At 44.4% G+C, this 19,349-nt stretch overlaps 1 protein-coding gene and 1 pseudogene across 1 annotated transcript in view; both read left to right on the top strand.

Moving 5' to 3' along the window:
* Positions 1-10,985, top strand: part of Pilrb-ps6 (paired immunoglobin-like type 2 receptor beta, pseudogene 6) — a 29,783-nt gene extending 18,798 nt beyond the window's left edge. The window contains exons 5-8 of the mRNA XM_063271771.1: positions 382-6,008; positions 8,180-8,369; positions 10,099-10,129; positions 10,676-10,985. Of these exons, the coding sequence (XP_063127841.1) occupies positions 382-504 (123 nt within the window). The 3' untranslated portion in view covers positions 505-6,008; positions 8,180-8,369; positions 10,099-10,129; positions 10,676-10,985. The remainder of the gene's footprint in view (positions 1-381; positions 6,009-8,179; positions 8,370-10,098; positions 10,130-10,675) is intronic.
* LOC134481170 (paired immunoglobulin-like type 2 receptor beta) lies at positions 5,026-10,985 on the top strand (annotated as a pseudogene).
* Positions 10,986-19,349: the final 8,364 nt, after the last annotated feature.

Below are 19,349 nucleotides of genomic sequence, written 5' to 3'. Positions count from 1 at the left end.
CTGAGGTCATAGCGGATTTAAAACCATGGGACCTAGCAGACTAAAAGATAAGGACTGATATGCATAGATGGTGGAGGGTTTACAAATACCATTTAGCAATGTTAAATGTTAAGTAGAAAAACTTAAGAGGAGGGAGACCAGCAGCATAAGAGACAGCAGAAGTCTGACTCGGATTCATAACTTGAGGCTGAATCTGCAGGGTGGCAGCAGACATGGCGAGACATGGTGACTGCAGAGCAGAGAAGGCATGAAAGGGTCAAGAGATCAGAGCAGGGGGAAGGTGGGAAAGGGAGATGGGACATGGACATGGGTTAGTGGACCAGTAGATTTTTCCATTGATTTGCTGTGTTGTACCTAAGGTCAGCCAAACACTACCTTCAGGTCCTACTGATTCTCAGACCTGTCCCCAATGGCTGGAGCAGAGCTGTTTCTGGTCTTGAGCCCCTCATGTTGTCTGAACACAGAGAACAGCTGAAAAGCAGGACTGAGAACGAGTCTGGCTGACACACTGACACAGTTTCTTCTCCTACAGGCCAGCAGAGGAAAGACTAAACCCCAGACAGGTGAGCACCCACCATCCCAAGGGGCAGCTGAGGATCTGTTGGGAAGTTTATTCCTAAAGGCATGCAAGTGAGACAGAGATGATTCAGCCAGAAATGCATGGGACATGGGTAGAAGGACCTGACTTTGATCCTCAGCTTACACATTATAACCCCGGGGATGTGCCAGAAATTTGTAATCGCAGCTCTGGACAAGCAAGAGACAGGCAGAGTCATGGATTTGCAGTCCACTATTCTAGCCTAATTGATTAGTTCCAGGGCTAATGAAAGATCCCTTTTAAGAAAGGGGAAATTTCTCAAGGTGATAAATTACAGTCATTCACTAAATTTATTTGAAGTAAAGTATTTTGAATTACATATTAATGGAAAAGCAATAGTATATGTCAGTTGGAAATGTAGTCAGCTGCCTAGCACAGTGTCCTAGATGTGATTCCAGGGAACCCAAATTGTACACAGAGAAAACTGACTTTGGACAATTTTCCTCTGCCTCTCAGGGTTGCTCACATGCTCCTGGTGAGACATTGTCTATTTGTCCCCAGCTAACAGACCTCCAGGTGCCAGTTTCTCTCACCAGGGAGGAGAGTTTTCATCAAACTAGTAATTGGTGAACCCACATCAGCATCTTATACCTTCAAATTTTTGATCTTGGGAATTAGAACATGCAGGGCTCTAGACTGTTCTTCCAAACATTCTTGGGCAGGGATCGCAAGATAACCCCACTTCTGCCATATGGGTTCTGATGTCCTGTCCTCAGAACTCAGATCATCCAGTCTGTCTTTGGTCCTGAGAGTTCAACTGTGCTGTTCTTTCTTTGCTCGTGGAGTTAATGATACTTTTTAGTAGATGAGGGATCAGAAAGTCAAGCAAACCAAGGAGCTAGTTCAGAGTAAGGCTGAGGTGTAGATGTGTCCAAACCCTAAAAATCTTATCCTGACACCAGCTGAGTTAGGACAGGTCTGCACATTCAGGAGCAAGAAGCCTATATCACCACCACCTCCTACACTCTTTTAGTAGGCACAGAGAAAGATGGCTGAATTATAGTTCTAACTTTCTCTTGGGCTATAAGGACAGGTCCAGCAAGCACATGGAATTTCTCTTCATGCAAATGAAGGTGTCCCAGAACCTATCACACAGAAAGTTTCATATAACCCTTGTTACCCCATTTTTGTGTTTGCTGCTTGGGCCTTGGAACCATATTTGATCTCTAGTGTCCATATAAAGAGGCCAGCAAAACCTTTAATCTTAGCAAAAGAGATAGAGGCAGGGAGAGCTCTGTGAGTGGACAGTTAGCCTGGTCTATGTGTCTAGTTCCACACCAAACAGAGCTGTGTGAGCTCTAATCCTAGGACTGAGGAAGTGCAGACAGGCTTGTCTGTACAGCTCACTGGCCAGTCAATCTAGTCTCCATGGGAAAATTGAAGTCAGTGAGAGAACCTGATCCAAAAAATGAGGAGGATGAGACCTTAGGCTTTCCTCTAGCCTCAACATGCATAAACCAATGCATGTACACAAAGACAGATATAGAGAGACAGAGGAACATAGACACACAAACAGGGATACACACACAGACACACACACACACACACACACAGGTACATACACCCACAGAGACATACAGACACAGATTCTTACACAGACAGACACACACTCACCTGCACACACATAAACACACAGACACACATCTGATGTAACAGATCCACACGTTCACACACACTGGATATACCAGAATGTGTAAAAGAAGAACTATGAAATAGTCATATGGGTAAAGCTCAGTCAAGAGCAGAGTACAATCCTTTGCATTATGCACATCACACCACTTCTGCTCACATATCTGGCTGAAGAGGAACCCTCCTGTAGGCCTCAGAATACAGGAACTGAGGAGCAATCTGGCACAGAATCCTTCCAGTTTCTGCCTTCACCATGAGCTGACCCTGTACCACCGCTCTCTGTACCCGAATACCCCTGGGAGAGAGCTGGTTTCCCAGTCGTGCTCACACTCAGACTTACAGGAGAGTCAAGCTACTGTCAGAGAGAGAAAGACCAGCTCAAACCAGAGATAAGCAGATGGTGAGAGAGAAGGGTAAGAACCTTAGCAGCATAAACCAAGGTCATTCGACATCATCAGCACCCAGTTCCCCACCACAGCAAGCCCTGGATAACCCAACACTGGAAAAGGATTATTTTGACTTAAAATCACAAGTCATGATGACATTAAAGGCCTTTAAGAAGGACATAAATAAGTAACTCCCTTAAGGAAATACAGGACAATACAGGCAAACAGGTAGAAGCCCTTAAAGAGGAAGCACAAAAATGAACCAAGCAGGTGAAGGAATTGATCAAATCCATCCAGGATCTAAAAATGAAAATAGAAACAATCAGGAAATTACCAAGGGAAAGAGCCCTGAAAAAGAAAATCTAGGACTGAGATCAGGAGTCATAGACACAAGCATTACCAACAGAATACAGGACATGGAGGAGAGAATCTCAGGGGGAGAAGATACCAGAGAAAACATTGACATAACCGTTAAGGAAAATGCAAAACCAAGTAACTCCTAACCCAAAACATCCACTCCAAATAGACTGGACCAGAAAAGAAATTCCTCCCATCACATAATAGTCAAAACACCAAATGCAAAAAACAAAGTGAGAATATTAAAAGTAGTAAGGGAAACAGGTCAAGTAACATATAGCCAGACCTATCAGAATTACACTGGACTTCTTACCAGAGACTATGAAAGCCAGAAGATCCTGGGCAATATCTGCTCCTAACAGTTCCCCTTTGGTGGATTTAATGAAGAAATTGATCATCTCTACCTCCAGGTGAGGTAATACTTTGTGGCTAGGTAGCCAATGGGCAGGAACTGCCTATTTTATTTACAGACTAATACTGGCCAAAAAGGTCGACATTTTGCAAAATAGTTGACTGAAAATGTTTGCAAAGCCAGAATTATCAGCCCTTCAAGATTTCTGCATTTCAGGGATTGGGGATTTAGCTCAGTGGTAGAGTGCCTGCCTAGCAAGTGCAGGGCCCGGGGTTTGGTCCCCAGCTCCGGAAAAAAAAAGAATAAAAAAAAATTTCTGCATTTCAAGAGTCTGTGAGTTAATTTTTGGGCAGAAGGCTGAAGACTTGAGCTCACATGTTGCTAACAGAGTACTGGGCTAGTGGAGATTAGTCTCAACAGCCTGTCTCAGTTCTGGAAGCCATGTTAGGTTTCCTATATGTGTAGATATTTGGTTATTCTCAGATTTCTGATGGGGTTGAAGACTGATTATAGTCTCAAAGCCTACCAATGCTGTTTAACTTTGACAATACATATTTAATTAGATAGTTATCAGAGAGTATACAAGCTTGCCAGGATATAACATAGATTTTAAGCCTTCTTAAGCTGGAATGGATAACTCAATGTTCTGTTTAACTGATAACATGTTGGACTGGGTGTTAGGTTTCTTTATATGTTTAATGTACAAAATGATAATAGTTGTGCTCAGCTTATATTTAAGAGAAAAGTTTTTTTTAATTAGACAAAAAGGGTGAAATATATGTTGATGTCTTTATGCAGGAAGGCAGGTACAAGATAGAATGAGGCCTGTCATTGGATGAGAAGGAAGGATGGGCAGGAGAAAATTTTCAGAGGAGAAGACTGGAGCGGGAGGGAGGGCGGGCAGCCGAGAGAACATGGAGGCAGAGGTAGAGAATTTTCTCTGCACATTTACAAGTTGTTATGACTACTCTTTTCTTTTTCTATTCTTTTTTTCGGAGCTGGGGACCGAACCCAGGGCCTTGCCCTTGCTAGGCAGGCGCTCTACCAATGAGCTAAATCCCCAACCTCTGTTATGACTATTCTTAAGAGATGTATGTGTACAGGATTTTATGTGTCTAGATGAGCAAATTATATCTTATTTAGGTGGACATTTATATCTTATCAATTGGATCAGAGGTTATTGTGTTGTGTGTTCTTTCTTGTGGTGATTTAATTGAGTTCAAGAGATTGTATTGTGACTGTACACACTGGTCTACCATGGAATTGGGATGTGTATGTCTGGCACTGTGTCAATCTGTCTTGGGAACTAGATGGCTGGAGAGATTGTTGCTAGGCGCAGAGAGTAGCCATTGGCAGTGTGATATGGGATGGAACATAGTGTGTGAGAAGCTTTGTTGATTGAAATGAAAATATACAACAGATGCCTTGTGGCCCTATGGTGCTGGCACTAATGTGGTCTAAAAGAAACCATTTTTAAATTTTTTTACTGGAACAGTTATGGCACAATACAAAAGAGATTGAGGAGGGGAAGGAAGGAATAGAGAAAATATAGAGGAAAGGGGCAAAGAGATTACAAGCCACTTAGGAAATGGAATAGAGTAAATAAGGTAGACAGTCAATGTGGAAGAAAGGAGAACCTGCTATGACAAGGGTTAGTATATATTTCTCAGCCCAACGTGGGGGCTGGGCCCAAGAGCCCTGTCATGTTCTCATTAACCACAAGAGCGGATCTTCTGCAATGTGGGAAAAGAAGAAGTCAGATCAATAAAGGAAGTCGCTGGCCACAAGGAGGAGGAGATGGTCCTGTCAAACTCAGTTCTCCACTTGAGAATTTCCGAGCATGTGTTTTTATTTACCCTGATTCTCTCTGGACTGCTGAGTGCCCCAGTGTCCCTAGACAAGTCATCCTCAACTTCCTGATGGCCCTGCTGGTCTCACTTCCTGAACAGAATCTGGCTATGGCTCGGATTCTCCTTCTTTTGCTGTCGGCAGCATGTCTGCACACTGGTGAGTGCTGGGGCCCTCATTAGCAGGGACTGAACCAGAGGAGGGGACAGAGTGGCTGGGAAAAGTGAGTGTCTTGTGTACAGTGTCTGGTAGAGGAGCCAGCCAGGCCCTCTCTGTCCTAAGAGTTCACCCTTCATAGTGGGCACAACCCAACCCTTCCCTCTTTTTGCTGCTCCGCAGCCATATGGACAGTCCTGCCCTGTGACCCACCCCTCCCTTCAGATGAAGGCTCAGGATGCTCAGGGTTGTCCTTTAAATCCCTGCAGTGGCTTCAGACTCTCCCTGTCCTTTTCAGGGAATTCATTAGGATATCCAAAAGAGTATGACTATGGTGTCAAATAACCAGAACACCTCACTGGAATCCAAGGTGGCTCCATCAAGATCCCCTTCTCCTTCTACTTCCCTTGGGAGTTGGCCAAGGATCCAAATATGAGCATAGCCTGGAGATGGAAGGATTTCTGTGGGGAAGTCATCTACAACTCTACACTGCTTTTCTTTCATGAGCATTTTAAGGGCCGGCTCATCTTGAATTGGACACAGGGTCAGACATCTGGAGTCCTCAGAATCCTGAACTTGAAAAAGAATGACCAGTCCACATACTTCGGCCGAGTTATTCTGCAAACAACAGAAGGCATGAAGTTTTGGCAGTCAATGCTTGGAACCAAACTCATCATTCATGGTGAGTCACCATGACTCAGGCTTTGACACCTGCGGCTTCCTTGTTCCCTAGTTATCACATCAGGTCCACAAGTCTGAGCTTCCTTTCATATTCCTTTCCCTCGGCTCTGCCCAAACATCTGCCACCAGCATCTTTCCTTGCAGTTGGGAGAAATCTTTGTTGCCTCCTATGTCTGTCATCCTCTGCTCAGACAGAATCAGATTAGACTCTAGGCTTCAGCACCACATAGTTTACACCCTTATTTTGACAAAACTAACTACAGTCCTGTCCTCTTTCACCTGTGACCTCAAGGTGAATATAATTCTCCAGGATGGAGCTGACTCTCTTGTTTTTGTGGCAGGTCTCTAGTTGGTACCTCTGTGCAGCTTCTTCACATAGCTCCAATGTCAGCACAGAACATATAGTAGGGGCCACTGGAAGTTCTGGTGTTCTCAGGTCTAACTGTAACTGACACATGTCACCATAGTCCCTCATTTCACCTCACAGTTCCCCAGGACACACCTATCTTCTCTCCCCAGTCTCTTCAGTCATTAGAACATGATTAAGAAAGTGTTTCCATTTCCATGATTTGGCTGCTCTGTCTTCTGATTCCTCAAGCCCCTGTGATGCTGAAGGAACTGGAGTCCCCTGGAGTGGGATCCCTGAGCCCATTGTAGTGACTTGTGTTCCTACATAGGGACCAACAGAATCTGGGTCCTGTGTGTTGCTGCATTGTTTCCTTCAACCTTTCTCTGTTGCTCCCCATAACCCCACTTTTTTAAATGTGAGTACTTCTTTATTTCCTGTTTTCTTTCTATCTTGTTTATTTATTTTATATCAGTTTCTCAGGTTGTAGCCCTAGCTTTTCCAATACTCAGTATAGAGACCCTTTTGATTTCGAACTCACACCAATCTGCCTTGCCTCTGCCTCCTGATTGTGGGCAGTACAGCATGTGCCACAACATCCAGAGGTGCCTCCTGACTGTTCTAAACCAAACTATGAGAGGATGTGCACAGCACAGTTATCTGTGCAGATTATAGCTAGCATGTTGACCTGTAGTAGCATTTGATAGCTGCTTCCTGGAGTTAGAGAGAAAGTATCCATTTTATATATGTGTCTAGTTCAGTCATTCTCTAATTTCCTAAAGCTACAAATCTTTTATACAGTTCTTCATGTTGTGGGGACCCACATCCCTAAAAGTATACCATTGCTACTTTATAAATTTAATTATCCTATTTTTATGAATCATAATGAAATACCTGAAGTGTGTGATTCCTGATATGTAATCCATGATGGATAATGATGCACAGGTCTAGAACCCCTGGTTTAGAATTCGCAAATAGGTAAATATTGGGAAAAATTTTCTCAGTTATTTGTGTAAAGCAAAGGAATGTATTCTGTCCTGGACAGGGCTGCACACCTAAAGTTAAAATTGTGTTTTTTTCTTTTACACATTTTGGCATATTCGGTGTATATGAACATGTGGGTCTGTAAAGGCAGATATATGTTTTTGTTTGTTTGTGTGTGTGTGTGTGTGTGTGTGTGTGTGTGTGTGTGTGTGTGTACATATGTTTATATATGTAGTGGCTAGAGGAGATCCTAAGGTCTCATCACCTTGCTTTGGGGAACAAGCTCTCTCACTGGCTTTAAGTTTTTCATCAAGGCTAGGTTGGCAGGCCAGTGAGCCACAGGGACAAGTCTGTCTCCACCTCCTAGCTCTCTTGGCTCTGTTTGACAGGGAACTAGACACATAGACCAGGTTACCTGTCCACTCACAGGGCTCTGCCTGCCTCTGTCTCTTGGGCTAGGAGCAAGGTCATGCACACTTCACCAGGTTCTTGATATTGATACTGGGGACCAAATTCAGGTTCTTGAGTCCAAGGACCAAACTCACTGTGAATTAACCACATCTGTATGTTACATACATTTAAGGAAAAAAAAATCACTGTATTTTCCTGACTTAGTTATCTGTGAGCCAATGAAAATTTGTGAACACACAGCCAGGACAGTTGGGGACTGTGCATTTGAGCTTACTCTTCTGGAGCCTCAGCCTTAAGCATGTGTGCCCTTCCTTGTGTGAACTTCTAACAGCTGTTCTGCGTCCTGCTTCCAACCAAGGAGACAAGGTGTGACACTCACCCATTCCTCACTCCATCCAGGGAGGATTTTCTCACTTCTCATCTCTCCACAGCTCTCAATACTACAATAGAGAGCCCCTCCATCATCCCCTTTGCAGTCCCCTCAGCTGGCCTGGAGGACACAAGGGACCAGAGGAATCCTTCACTGCTGAACTTGGGAGTCATGGTTGGGATGGTCATGGCCAAAGTTGTGGTCATCATGCCCCTCTGTGGATGGATGATCTTCCTGTGGTGGAAACAAAGGTAAGTTGTCCAGGACAGGCCTCACCTGAGCTTCTCCACTGGGAGTGTTCTTAGCTGTGGGAGATGGAGAAGGGCAGGGAACAGTGAAGAGATCAGAAGGAGGGAAAAGTGCCTGAACTCCTCAAGAACTGCATGAAGCCTGCTGTCCTTCCTGACCACCTGGAAATCAGAGGAGCAAATGCAGATCAACATAGTGCCTGCTCCTGGGAATTCAAGTAGGCGCGCAGGAACCTCAGGGGATGACTGTTCATCTTGAAAAACTGTGTCTGCTGTAGAAGAAATGAGGGGAGACCAGCTTTTGCAGTCAACATGTTACCGGAAGTGATATGTATAAGTAGAGACCCCTCTTTGAGTTGGGCATGTGTAACTAAAATGGAAATGAATGGACACAGAAAGAGAAAGAAATGTGTATGGAGAACTTAACACTACAACAAAAAAAGAGTTGGACACCAGAAGTCTAACCCTCCTCAGCGAAATCATGAAACACCCCTTGGAGTGTCTCAGTTGAAGTGATTTTTCCACAGTCACATGAGCATCACCCCAGGAGCCATAGAAAGAGTTGTCAGATGCTAGGACAGGCTGATGCGCTAGGATCACTGTGGCTCCCTGTGCTGCCCACCTTAGCTACTGGGTCTAATGAGTGAACTTCCTCACAATCCAGAGAGGATAGCTCCTAAAGGAAAATGCCCAAGGTTGTCCTCTAGCAGCACATGCGTGTTCACATTTTCAAATATTCACATGTGGTTATGCTCTATTCAAAGTAAATTTTACAAAAAGATTAGGGAAGTACTCTAAATCCAAGCATATTGGCAGAATGGAAAAGTTTATACATTATGTCCCTGCAAAACACACACATACATACACAACACACAAACAGACACACACACACTTGAAAATACAATGTTCTTTTGCAAAACCCCATTACATTTTTGTATAAAAAATTATTTGTCTTCAAATATTTATGGGTACTCTACGAAATAAAAATGGGGACAAAGATGGGTACAAAATAATTCCAGCCCTTGGGAAATCCAGAGAAGGGAATCAGGAATTCAAGTTTATCTACAGTTACATAGCAAGCTGAGGGCACTGGGCTCCAAATGTCTTGTACACCCAACACAAGACCTACATGTGAACTGAAGTCAGAGTTGATTTAAAGCCACTGGGACTACAGGATAAGGATAGAGATGCATAGATGTTGCAGTGTAATGGGAGTTTACAAATGAACATTTAAATGGGCATCCCACTGTTTCAGACAGGCTCTGCCCTCTGTTATTGTAAGGAGAAGAACTGAGAGGTGGAAGAGCAGCAGCCTTAATGACCGCAGAAGTCTGAATGGGAATAAAACCCTGAGTCTCAAACTGCAGGATGCAGCAGCCCACACTGAGAGGGACAGCTAGAAAGCAAGGTCTCAGGGAGGCAAGAGGGAGACACAGTGAGTGCAGAGCAGAGAAGGCAGAGATATGTCAAGAAAGTAGAGTAGGGAAAAGGACTGAAAGGGAGACAGGATATGGGTGAGTTCACTAGTAGTCATCTGACATGCTGTGTTGTACAGAAATTAGGCTGACTCCTGGTGTCAGGTCCTGCGGATTCTCAGACCTGTGCCTACCTGGATGCAGTAGACATGTGTGATGCCCTCGTCCCCTCCTATTGTCTGCACACATAGAACAGCTGAGTGGCAGGAATGAGAATCAATGTGGCTGACCCACTGACACAATTTCTTCTCCTACAGGCCAGCAGAGTAAAGCCTAAAGCCTAGTAAGGTGAGTGCCTGTCATCTCAAGGGACAGATGAAGAACTGCTTGGAAGTTCATTATGAGAGGCATGGAAGGGAGCCAGAGCAATGATTCAGTCAGAAACGCATGGCACAGCGGTAGGAGGACCTGAGTTTGATGGATCAGGAGCTTGCACCCAGAGATGTGGCAGGATTTTGCAATTCCAACCCTGGTCAAGCAAGAGACAGGCAGAGACAGATTGGCTGAACACCTAGTCTAGAACAACTGGTGAGGTTCAGGCCTGTGAAAGATTGTGTCTTTAAAAAGTAGGGGGATTTCTCAAGGTGAGGAATCATGGACATAATATTTTCCAAATTGATGTTACCTGAAATATTTTAAATTACACATTAAGGAAGAAACATAGTATATGCCAGTGAGATAGCTCAGTCGGAAATGGAGTCTGCTGCCTAGCCCAGTGACCTGGGAATGATTTCTGGGGACCCAAATTGTATACAGAGAACACTGTCATCTGTGTCTCTTGGTCGGCCAGCAGATCGTGGTGACAAATAATCTTTTTTTTTCCTTATATAACAGGCTCCCCTGCTAGGATCTCTCACCAGGGAGGCAAGTTTACATCAAAGTAGTTATTGGTGATTACACACCCTGCATCCCACAGCCATCCATGTATTCTCTCTGGGAGTCAGAGCTAATGGCTGCAGGATTCTCCTGTGAAAGTCATTCTTGGATAACCCCCACTTCTGCCATGGGGACTCCGACATGCTCTCCTTGGAACCAAGGTCCTCCTGTGTGTCTCTGGGCCTGAGAGCCTGACTGTGCTTGCTTTTCTCTCTCTGTTCATGGCGTTATTGACACTTTTAATAAATATCTTACTCCCAGGAATCCAGATCAGTGTCTCTCCTGAGCCTCTGTCTTTTCGCCTTCCTGACACTTCTTAGAGAGTGTAGACTGTGTCTAGGGTCTAGGTCAATGGAATAGATGTAAAGGCCATGATTTACATTGAAAGCCACAGCCTGAGAATCAGATTTCTCCTCTTCCTACTCTCTGGATGCTGACATCTCATCCAGAGCCACCCCTCCCCACATGCTTCACATCAAGTGTCAGAGCATGGCTTTCTTGGGTCCCATGTTGAGCTTTCTTTACTCACAAGCCCAAATGTATAAAGTTCTCATTTCCTGCCATGTTGATATTCTGCAGTCTCAATTCTCTCCTAAAATGGAAAATTTGTCCCAAGTCCAGTGTGTCCTAATATTTGATAGTCAGCAGGTCACCTCATAATATAAATTTGTGGGTGCACAAGAAACCATTCACAGTGACCCAGAAGGAATGAAACCATGCTTCTCATGATAGAACAATTTCATGGCCATGCTCGATGGAGATCTACCAACCATAGTGAACCATAAATGAAGAGGTATGGATATAGCTCCAGGTCTCCAATCACAAGCCTCAAATGAATATCATTCATGGGCCTTTCTTTGGTCATTGGGAAACTATTTGGTCTGGAGGAGGTTACCAAAACTCATGTGGCTAAAGTGAAGTGTCTTGGATCCGCTGTGAGATGTCTACTGTGGTTGTGACTGCATCCTAGCCCCTGAGACTGAACTCTGCAGCTCTAAGGGGCATGGTGATATTGGGCATTCCTGATGTGTTTACAAAGAAGGCTGCCAAGATGCTGGTCTGTCTAGTCCTCTCAAGGAGTCTCATGCACCGGAGCCTTAATCCATTGTTTGAATGGTCATGTGACTTCTCAGGTCCTTTTCCATTGCATAAGAGGGAAAATCCAGAGATAAGCCTACAGCAAAGACTTACAGAGCCAACATTCTCATCTCTACATACGTGCTTAAGCTCAGCTTGTATACACTTAGGCAGACTGTGTCTCTGATCTGCCAAAAGGGAACATTATGTTCCAACTAGAAAGTAGATATTGTCTTCTGCCCTGGTGACGCGTATTTGGAATTTATGTTCCTTAGACCGAACTGATCAGTAAGAAAAAGGACTAAAAGAAATTGGGGATCATAGCATTCCTGTCATCCCAACAGTTGACAGGTAGTGATGGGAATATTATCAATTGTAACACTGATTACCAACCTGTGTGTCACCACCTCTTTGAAGCTAGGAAAACATTTTCACAGGAGTCACATTTCAGATATCCTGAATATCAGACATTTATATTATGATCATAACTGTAGCAAAATTGCAGTCCTGAAATACCAATGAAATAATTCTATGATTGGAGTCACCACAACATGAAGAAATGTCAGAGCATTAGGAAGCTTGAGAACCACAGAATTAGAGGCTATTCTTGGTACTTCTTGAGTTTAGGCCACCCTGGGTTACATGAGACTCTGTCTATAAATCAACAGCAAAGCTTAACAAAACTGAAATTAGTAAAGTGTGTCATGAGAAAAGGCCCTCACTTAGCTCCCTTTTCATTGGAGATGGATACTTCATTATGATACTTAGCTTCTCTCCAGATTTATATAAAATATATCGTGACTAGCAATACTTCAGTTTATGTATGTTTGGTTTTGTTTTCTTCTGTTTTGGAGGAGGGGGTTTCTCTATTATATACATCTGATTGTCCTGGATCTTGCTTTGTACACAAAGTCTGGACTCACAGTCAGAGTCTCCTGCTGCTGCATCCTACTAAATGTACCGTGTAGGGTATTAACAATTTCTGGTTTTTTGTTCATTTATTTGTTTTGGTTTTGGTTTGTTTTAAGCTAAATATTATAACCCTGAGGAGGGGGCTGTGAGTTTTACAAGTTATCAGAAACTTGATGACATACCTATAAATGTCTCTGTCCTTGGCTATCAGCAGTTGTCTGGGGAGACTGAACTCTTTCCCCAGTCCCACTCACTGGACCTTTAGAACACAGTATAGAGTCTCTTCCTGGGGACTCCCCTGGGCAGGTGTGCAGGCAGGAGCTCATCTGAGGCTGAGGACCAGGTATACACCACCAGCTGCCATCCTTCCCCCACCCTCTCTAGCTTCTCCACTCTGTCTGGGCACCAGCCTGGGGGATTACTTTGTGATCACACTCTGGATCTTTGTGTTGTCACTAGGGAAGAGAGATCAATGAGTGCGTGTGTAAGGAAGTGGTGACAAGAACGGAGAAGACAGGGACAGTTTTCATCTATGAGGGTATCTGCTGGGCTCACAGAGCCTGCAGTATGTGTTATCTGAGGGAAGCCTCTGGAATTCGATCATCTACAGAGAAACAGGAAGGGTTGAGCCTGTTTTCTCCCCCTGCTGTCATGGGATAAGTTAATTAGTTATAAAGTCAAAGAGTCTGAATGCTGTGAACAAAGTCAGGAAGTAGAGTCTCAAGGATCACAGAGCCTCATCTTATGGAGGCCTTGTTTAGTCAGGATGATGATGGGCAATATGTTGTAACAGACCATATTTTAAAGGATCCTTGCATGATATTTGTTTGAGATCTGGTGCATGTGTGTGCAAGTAAGTTTGGGCCCAGGTATTGAAGTGCAGAGGACAACCTCAGGTATGGTAATTAGCAACACCATCCTAGTTTACCATCAACTTTGTGTTTCTGTTTTTGATTGGTTGGTGTTTTGTTTGATATATAGACTTTTGTAGGTTTGGCTGGGATTTATTGGTCATGTTGTTGGATTTTTTTGTTTGTTTATTCTTTGACACAATTATTCACTCTGCTCCATTTGCTGTCTAAAATCTGGGTACAAAGACCATACAGCTTCAAACTCTATGAGATCCATGTGCTTCTTTCTTCCTCCTCCCAAATCTCAACTTGTAGGCCCATGACCAATGTGGGATATAATATTTTAGATAATATTTACTCATTCATTCTGGGGTATGTAGGGTATGTAGGGACACATGTGCTCCTCCCTCAGCATCACTCATATTCCTATCCTGCAGGCTGACACTCCCCATGGTCCTGTGATATTCAAAAACCCTGTGTGCACACCAAAACCACAGACTTCCTGTCCCAAGTATAGTTCATGATTTGAGATTAAGGAGCCAGCAGGTGGCAGCAGTGCAGCTGAGCACATGGCGTAGTTGGCATCCTTAGAACCCAGCCGAGGCTGCTGTATTAAAAACGTGGTGTCCAGCAGCTGACTTATGGCAGTCTTGTCAGGTCCAGGCCCTCGTTGGGTGAGTTAGTAACCAGATGACCTTCTACCCAGAGACCTCAGATAGGCAGGGTAAGGTAGATTAAATCTGGAGGTGAGTGCTCATGGCCACGAGGACATTCTTACCTCACTGAGCCAAAGATGGTAGAGTGTGTTTTTGCCTGTCATGGACAGAAAATGATGTTCTTTGTCCACTGAGAGACAAAGGATAAGGATTATGCACACCTGTATTCACCACTGAGGGGAGGCACAGATAGGAGGGTCTGTAGGAGTTTCAGATCATCCTTGAATACATAACAAATTTAAGGACAAGCTTGGTCAAACCACAGCCTAAATACCTGTCATTTGATCACCTGTCATCCCAAAAGGTTGGGGCCTCTTTAGGGGAAGTTTATTATGAGAGGCATGCAAGGAAGCAAGAGAGATGATTCAGCTAGAGAGGTGTACATGGGTAGCAGGGCCTGAGGTTGATCTGGAGCAGCCACACTGTAAATCAGGGATATGACAGGAATTTGTCATCCCAGCCCTACATGAGCAAGAGACACGGAGAGGCATGGGGCTGACCGTGTAGCTAGTCTAGCCTAATTGGTGAGGTGCATACTCATGAGAGCCATGATATAAAAAACTGTGGATTTCTGAAGATGATCCATCATGGTCATAACATTTTATAAGTTTATGGTAAATGAAGTATTTTAAAATGCTACATTAATGAACAAAAAAAACAGTGTAAGGCAGTGAGATATGGAGCTCAGTAGAAATGCTGCCTAGCACAGTGACCTGGGTGTGATTCCTGGGGACTCAAATGGTACATGGAGAAAACTGACTGTGGACAATTGTCCTCTGCCTGTCAGGATTACCCTCAGGCTCCTGGTGAGACATCATCTGTTAGTCCTCATGTAACGGACCTCCTGGTGCCATGACCTCTCACTATGGAGTTGAGTTACTTCAAAGTAGTGATTGAGGGGACTCACACTGCATATCACCACCCTCCCTGCTACTTGCATGGGAATGAGAGCACATGGATGCAGGATCGTGTGTGATACATCCTAGGAATCCATGTCAGCTCTTATGTGCTCTCCTTTGACCCCATGTCATCCTGTCTTTCTCTGGTCATGAGAGCCTGACTGGTGTTCTCTATTTGTTTATGAATTTGTAATACTTTTTAATGAATGTGGGATAATACATAAAACCATTCAAGGAGCCAGTTCAGAGCAATACTAAGATCAAGCCAGAAAATCACATTCTGAGAGGAATAGAACTTAGGAGTGTTCCCTTCTTCTCCAGTCTGCATATTCAGGTCCAAGAAGCCTGTACCACCCCCAACTCTGCCATTATTGAAGAAGTAATAGCAAGATGGCCGAATTACAGGTCTAATTTCCTTTTTTGCCATAGAGACATATCCATAACCTGTAATATCTTTTCATGCAAATGAAGCTCTCTCAGACCCTCAGCACAAGCCAATCATGTACATTCATCCTATAACCAATAATCATTTTGAAATTTCATATAACCTCTGTTACTTCCAATAAATCACAGCTCTATCACTGAAAACCTCTCAGAGAAACCTGTTTCTCCACAGGACCCTATTCAGAAGACATCCTGTGAGTGAACACCCCTGGAAAAACTTTGTTTCTATCCTTCCAGCAGAGAGCTCATCTTTCCTGTAGATCTTAAGGTCAGAAGAAGAACCAGTCCAGCAAATGAAAGTCTCACTCCAAGCATCCTTCTCAGTATTTGTCTTGACCCTTTTCTCCCATATGTGACCTCTAAGAGAGTGGCAGACTCTGTCTAGGATACAAGCCAGTGGGACAGGGGCAAGGACCAGGGTCCATATTGAGAATAACAGCCTGAGAATCAGGGTTCCCCTCTCCCTTATTCCCTGCACGCTGCCATCTCATCGAGAAACTTGACCCCCACTCCCTCCATGCTTCACATTCAGTGACAGACAACATGTCATATTTAAGGCCCATGTTGGGCTTTTCCTGAAAGGTCCAAGTATACACACTAATTTTCTCATTTCCTGCCATGTTGATATTCTGGACTCTGGGTTCTCTCCTAGGACAGTTCCTTTTTGCCATGTTCAGTCTGTCTTAACTTTTGATAGTCAGCAGACCTGCTCCTAACAGAACACAGAAACTTTCCATTCTGACCCATGCTTGATAGAGTTCCTTCAAGCACAGTGTGTCATAGCTGCAGTGTGGTACCAATGAACTCCAGTCCACCAATTACAAGCCTCAAATGAGTATCATTCATGGGACTTTGCTGAGGCATTTGGAAAATTATCTCCAATCCCATGAGAGTAAATGAAGATAACTGGGGTTATAGAGTGGTCACCAAGCCTTTTTATGGCTAAAGTGAAGGGTCCTGGAATTTTTTCATTGTGTCTGCAGTGGTTGTCACCCAAGCCTCTTGAGGTTGTTGAGGTTGAACTCAGCAGCACTGATGGGCATGGTGACCTTTGGAGCTGGGGTGATGTTTTCTCTGAGCATCCCTGATGTGTTCATACAGAAGGATGCCATGATGGTCTGTGTAGTCATCCATAGTTGTCCATTTGCATCTCAACACCACAGGCAGCTGCACACAGAAAAGTGACCTAAATGCAGTTGCTCAAATGGTCATGTGACTTCACAGGTCCATTTCCATTATTCAATAGTGAAAAACCATAGATAGTCCCACAGCAATGAATCAGACCGGGCCACCATCCTTAAATGAATACACGTAGGGAGACGGGGTCTCTGATCTGCTACAAGGGAACTTTATGTGTAGGGCACAGTCCCAGCGAACTAAGATGGAGCCGACATCCGGTGCCCTCCTGTGGTAAACAACAGTACTGCGCATGCGTGTGTTTGCCCCTGGCACCAATCCGGCCAGGGTGGTACCATGCTAATGGGGTGATTCATGCTCCGCCAATCCCTGGAGTACAAGTAGCACAGCCATAGCCTGTTGTGTATATAAGGCAAGTGCCTTTGCTGCTCGACGTCCCCGGTATCAGCAATGAGGTGGTCCTGCAATAAAGGCTGTTGAGAAGAATCCGACCATCTTGTGTCTTCTTTGCTGGCTGAGGTGGGCGCGACAACTGGTGGTCCATATTGGATCCTGAGGACATCCTCGTGGTTTCAGAACTCTTCAGTTCCAGGAAGGCGCCGTCGGTAAGTTCCCGGGTAAGGGACGATAAAGTTCTCTGAAGATAAGCAGAGACTATGGAAGCCTTGGATTAGAGGCTATAAAGTCTGTGAACTACAGCAATGTTGTTTTCTCCAATTGATCCCTTGTGGGTAGGACTTATAATTTTGTTTCTTTTCTTCTTTGTGTGGTGGATTTGTTTTCTTTTGAATTGCCACTGTCCCGAACATGAGTGAATTTGCTGGGAATAGTTAACAAGTGCCAGGCTACGAAGTCGTGTGTAAATAAACAGGCCAGCCTACCCTGCTCATAAAACCGCTCGTAAATAAGTGCATTGAGTATGGGAAACTCACATTCCAGCCCACTCCTGACATCTCTCCAGGAACTCCTCAGTCCGCGTACGCTCAAAATCGAAAGGAAAATCCTGTTGAGCTTTCTTGATGACTGTGACCATTGTGCTCCGTGGTTTATAGTATCGGGATCTCTTACCTTGTGAGCACAGGACAAATTGGGAAAAGATCTGGATAAAGAAGCCACAGAGGGCAAGCTTAAGCCCGGATCAAAACCTCTTTGGCGAATGGTCCGTGCCTGCTTAGAGGATAGATGATGTGAGGAAGCTGTTAGGACATGTCAAAAAATCCTTGCAGAGCAACAAGAAAGTATGTTGGAGGGAGAAAAGGTCCCGAAGGAAGAAAAGAAAAGAAAAGGAGACAAAAGGAACAGAGAGAATGCAGAGATAAAAAAGGGGATAATCAGAACCAGGAAACAAATAAGATATATCCGTCTTTAAAAGCATTGACCTTAGGAATGTCAGATGATTCAGAGCTTAGTGAGGATGATGAGGCTGATCTCGAGGAAGAGGCTGCTCAGTATGAAAGAGAGAGATATGATCCAGACTGGCCACATGCTAACGCCACATGGCAACGAGGCAGACAATTAGGCAAGAAAGTGGTTATACCAACAGCACCTCTGTATAACTCTCAACATAAAAGCATGGTGAAGCCTGCAAAAGGTACTTCCTTTTGCCCAGAGGTGTGGAAAGAGATGGGATTAAGTTTTACAGTATTTCAGGATGCTAATGGGCATCGATATCATGAACCAGTTGATTTTAACACTATAAAGCAATTGGCAGAATCTGTCAGAACCTATGGGATCAGTACAGCTTTTGTTGTGCCTCAAGTTGAGGCTATTGCTAGATATTGCCTCACTCCTGGGGATTGGGGGAGATGGCTAAAGCCTGCCTCTCCTCAGGTCAATACTTGCATTGGAAATCTTACCTTTATGAATATGCTAATACTCAGGCCGCCATTAATCTGGCCTCAGGAGTAGACCCTCAGAGACATTGGGACGCTGACAGGCTATTGGGTCTAGGGAGATTCGCTCTGGTTATCCAGAACAAGTCTATAGCCAAATTAATGAAATAGCCATCAAGGCATGGAAAGCACTGCCTAATAGGGGCACAGTCTCCGGGAACCTTACCAAGGTTCTGCAAGGGCCCACAGAGCCTTTTTCAGACTTTGTAGCCCGCATGGTAGGGGCCGCTACTAAGATGTTCGGAGACCCTGATATAGCCATGCCTCTCATTAAACAGCTAGTGTATGAGCAATGTACAAAAGAATGTAGGACTGCTATAACACCATACAAACATAAAGGTTTAGAAATTTGGATGAAAGTCTGCAGGGAAATGAGAGGGCCATTGACTAATGCTGGCCTAGCAGCAGCTGTGGTGCAGTTAGGGAAAACCACCACCACGGATACCTGTTTCAAATGTGGCCATAAAGGGCATTATAGAAGACAGTGTCCTGAAAGGAGTAGGAGGAAAATTAGCGATAGACCCAAGCAGCATGGACTATGTCCACGGTGTAAGAAGGGAAACCACTGGGCAAATGAGTGTCGATCTGTGAAGGACTTGGATGGCCGACCCCTATCGACAGGATATGGTGGTGCATGGCCAAAAAATGGACAACAGGGCCCACGTCCCCAGGGCCCTCAAATATGTGGGGCTCTGCAGGGCAAC

This window comes from Rattus norvegicus, chromosome 12, assembly GCF_036323735.1.
Source record: "Rattus norvegicus strain BN/NHsdMcwi chromosome 12, GRCr8, whole genome shotgun sequence".
NCBI classification, from domain to species: domain Eukaryota; kingdom Metazoa; phylum Chordata; class Mammalia; order Rodentia; family Muridae; genus Rattus; species Rattus norvegicus.
The sequence above is the reverse complement of the archived record's forward strand: the minus strand, read 5'-3'. Positions and strand labels throughout refer to the sequence as shown.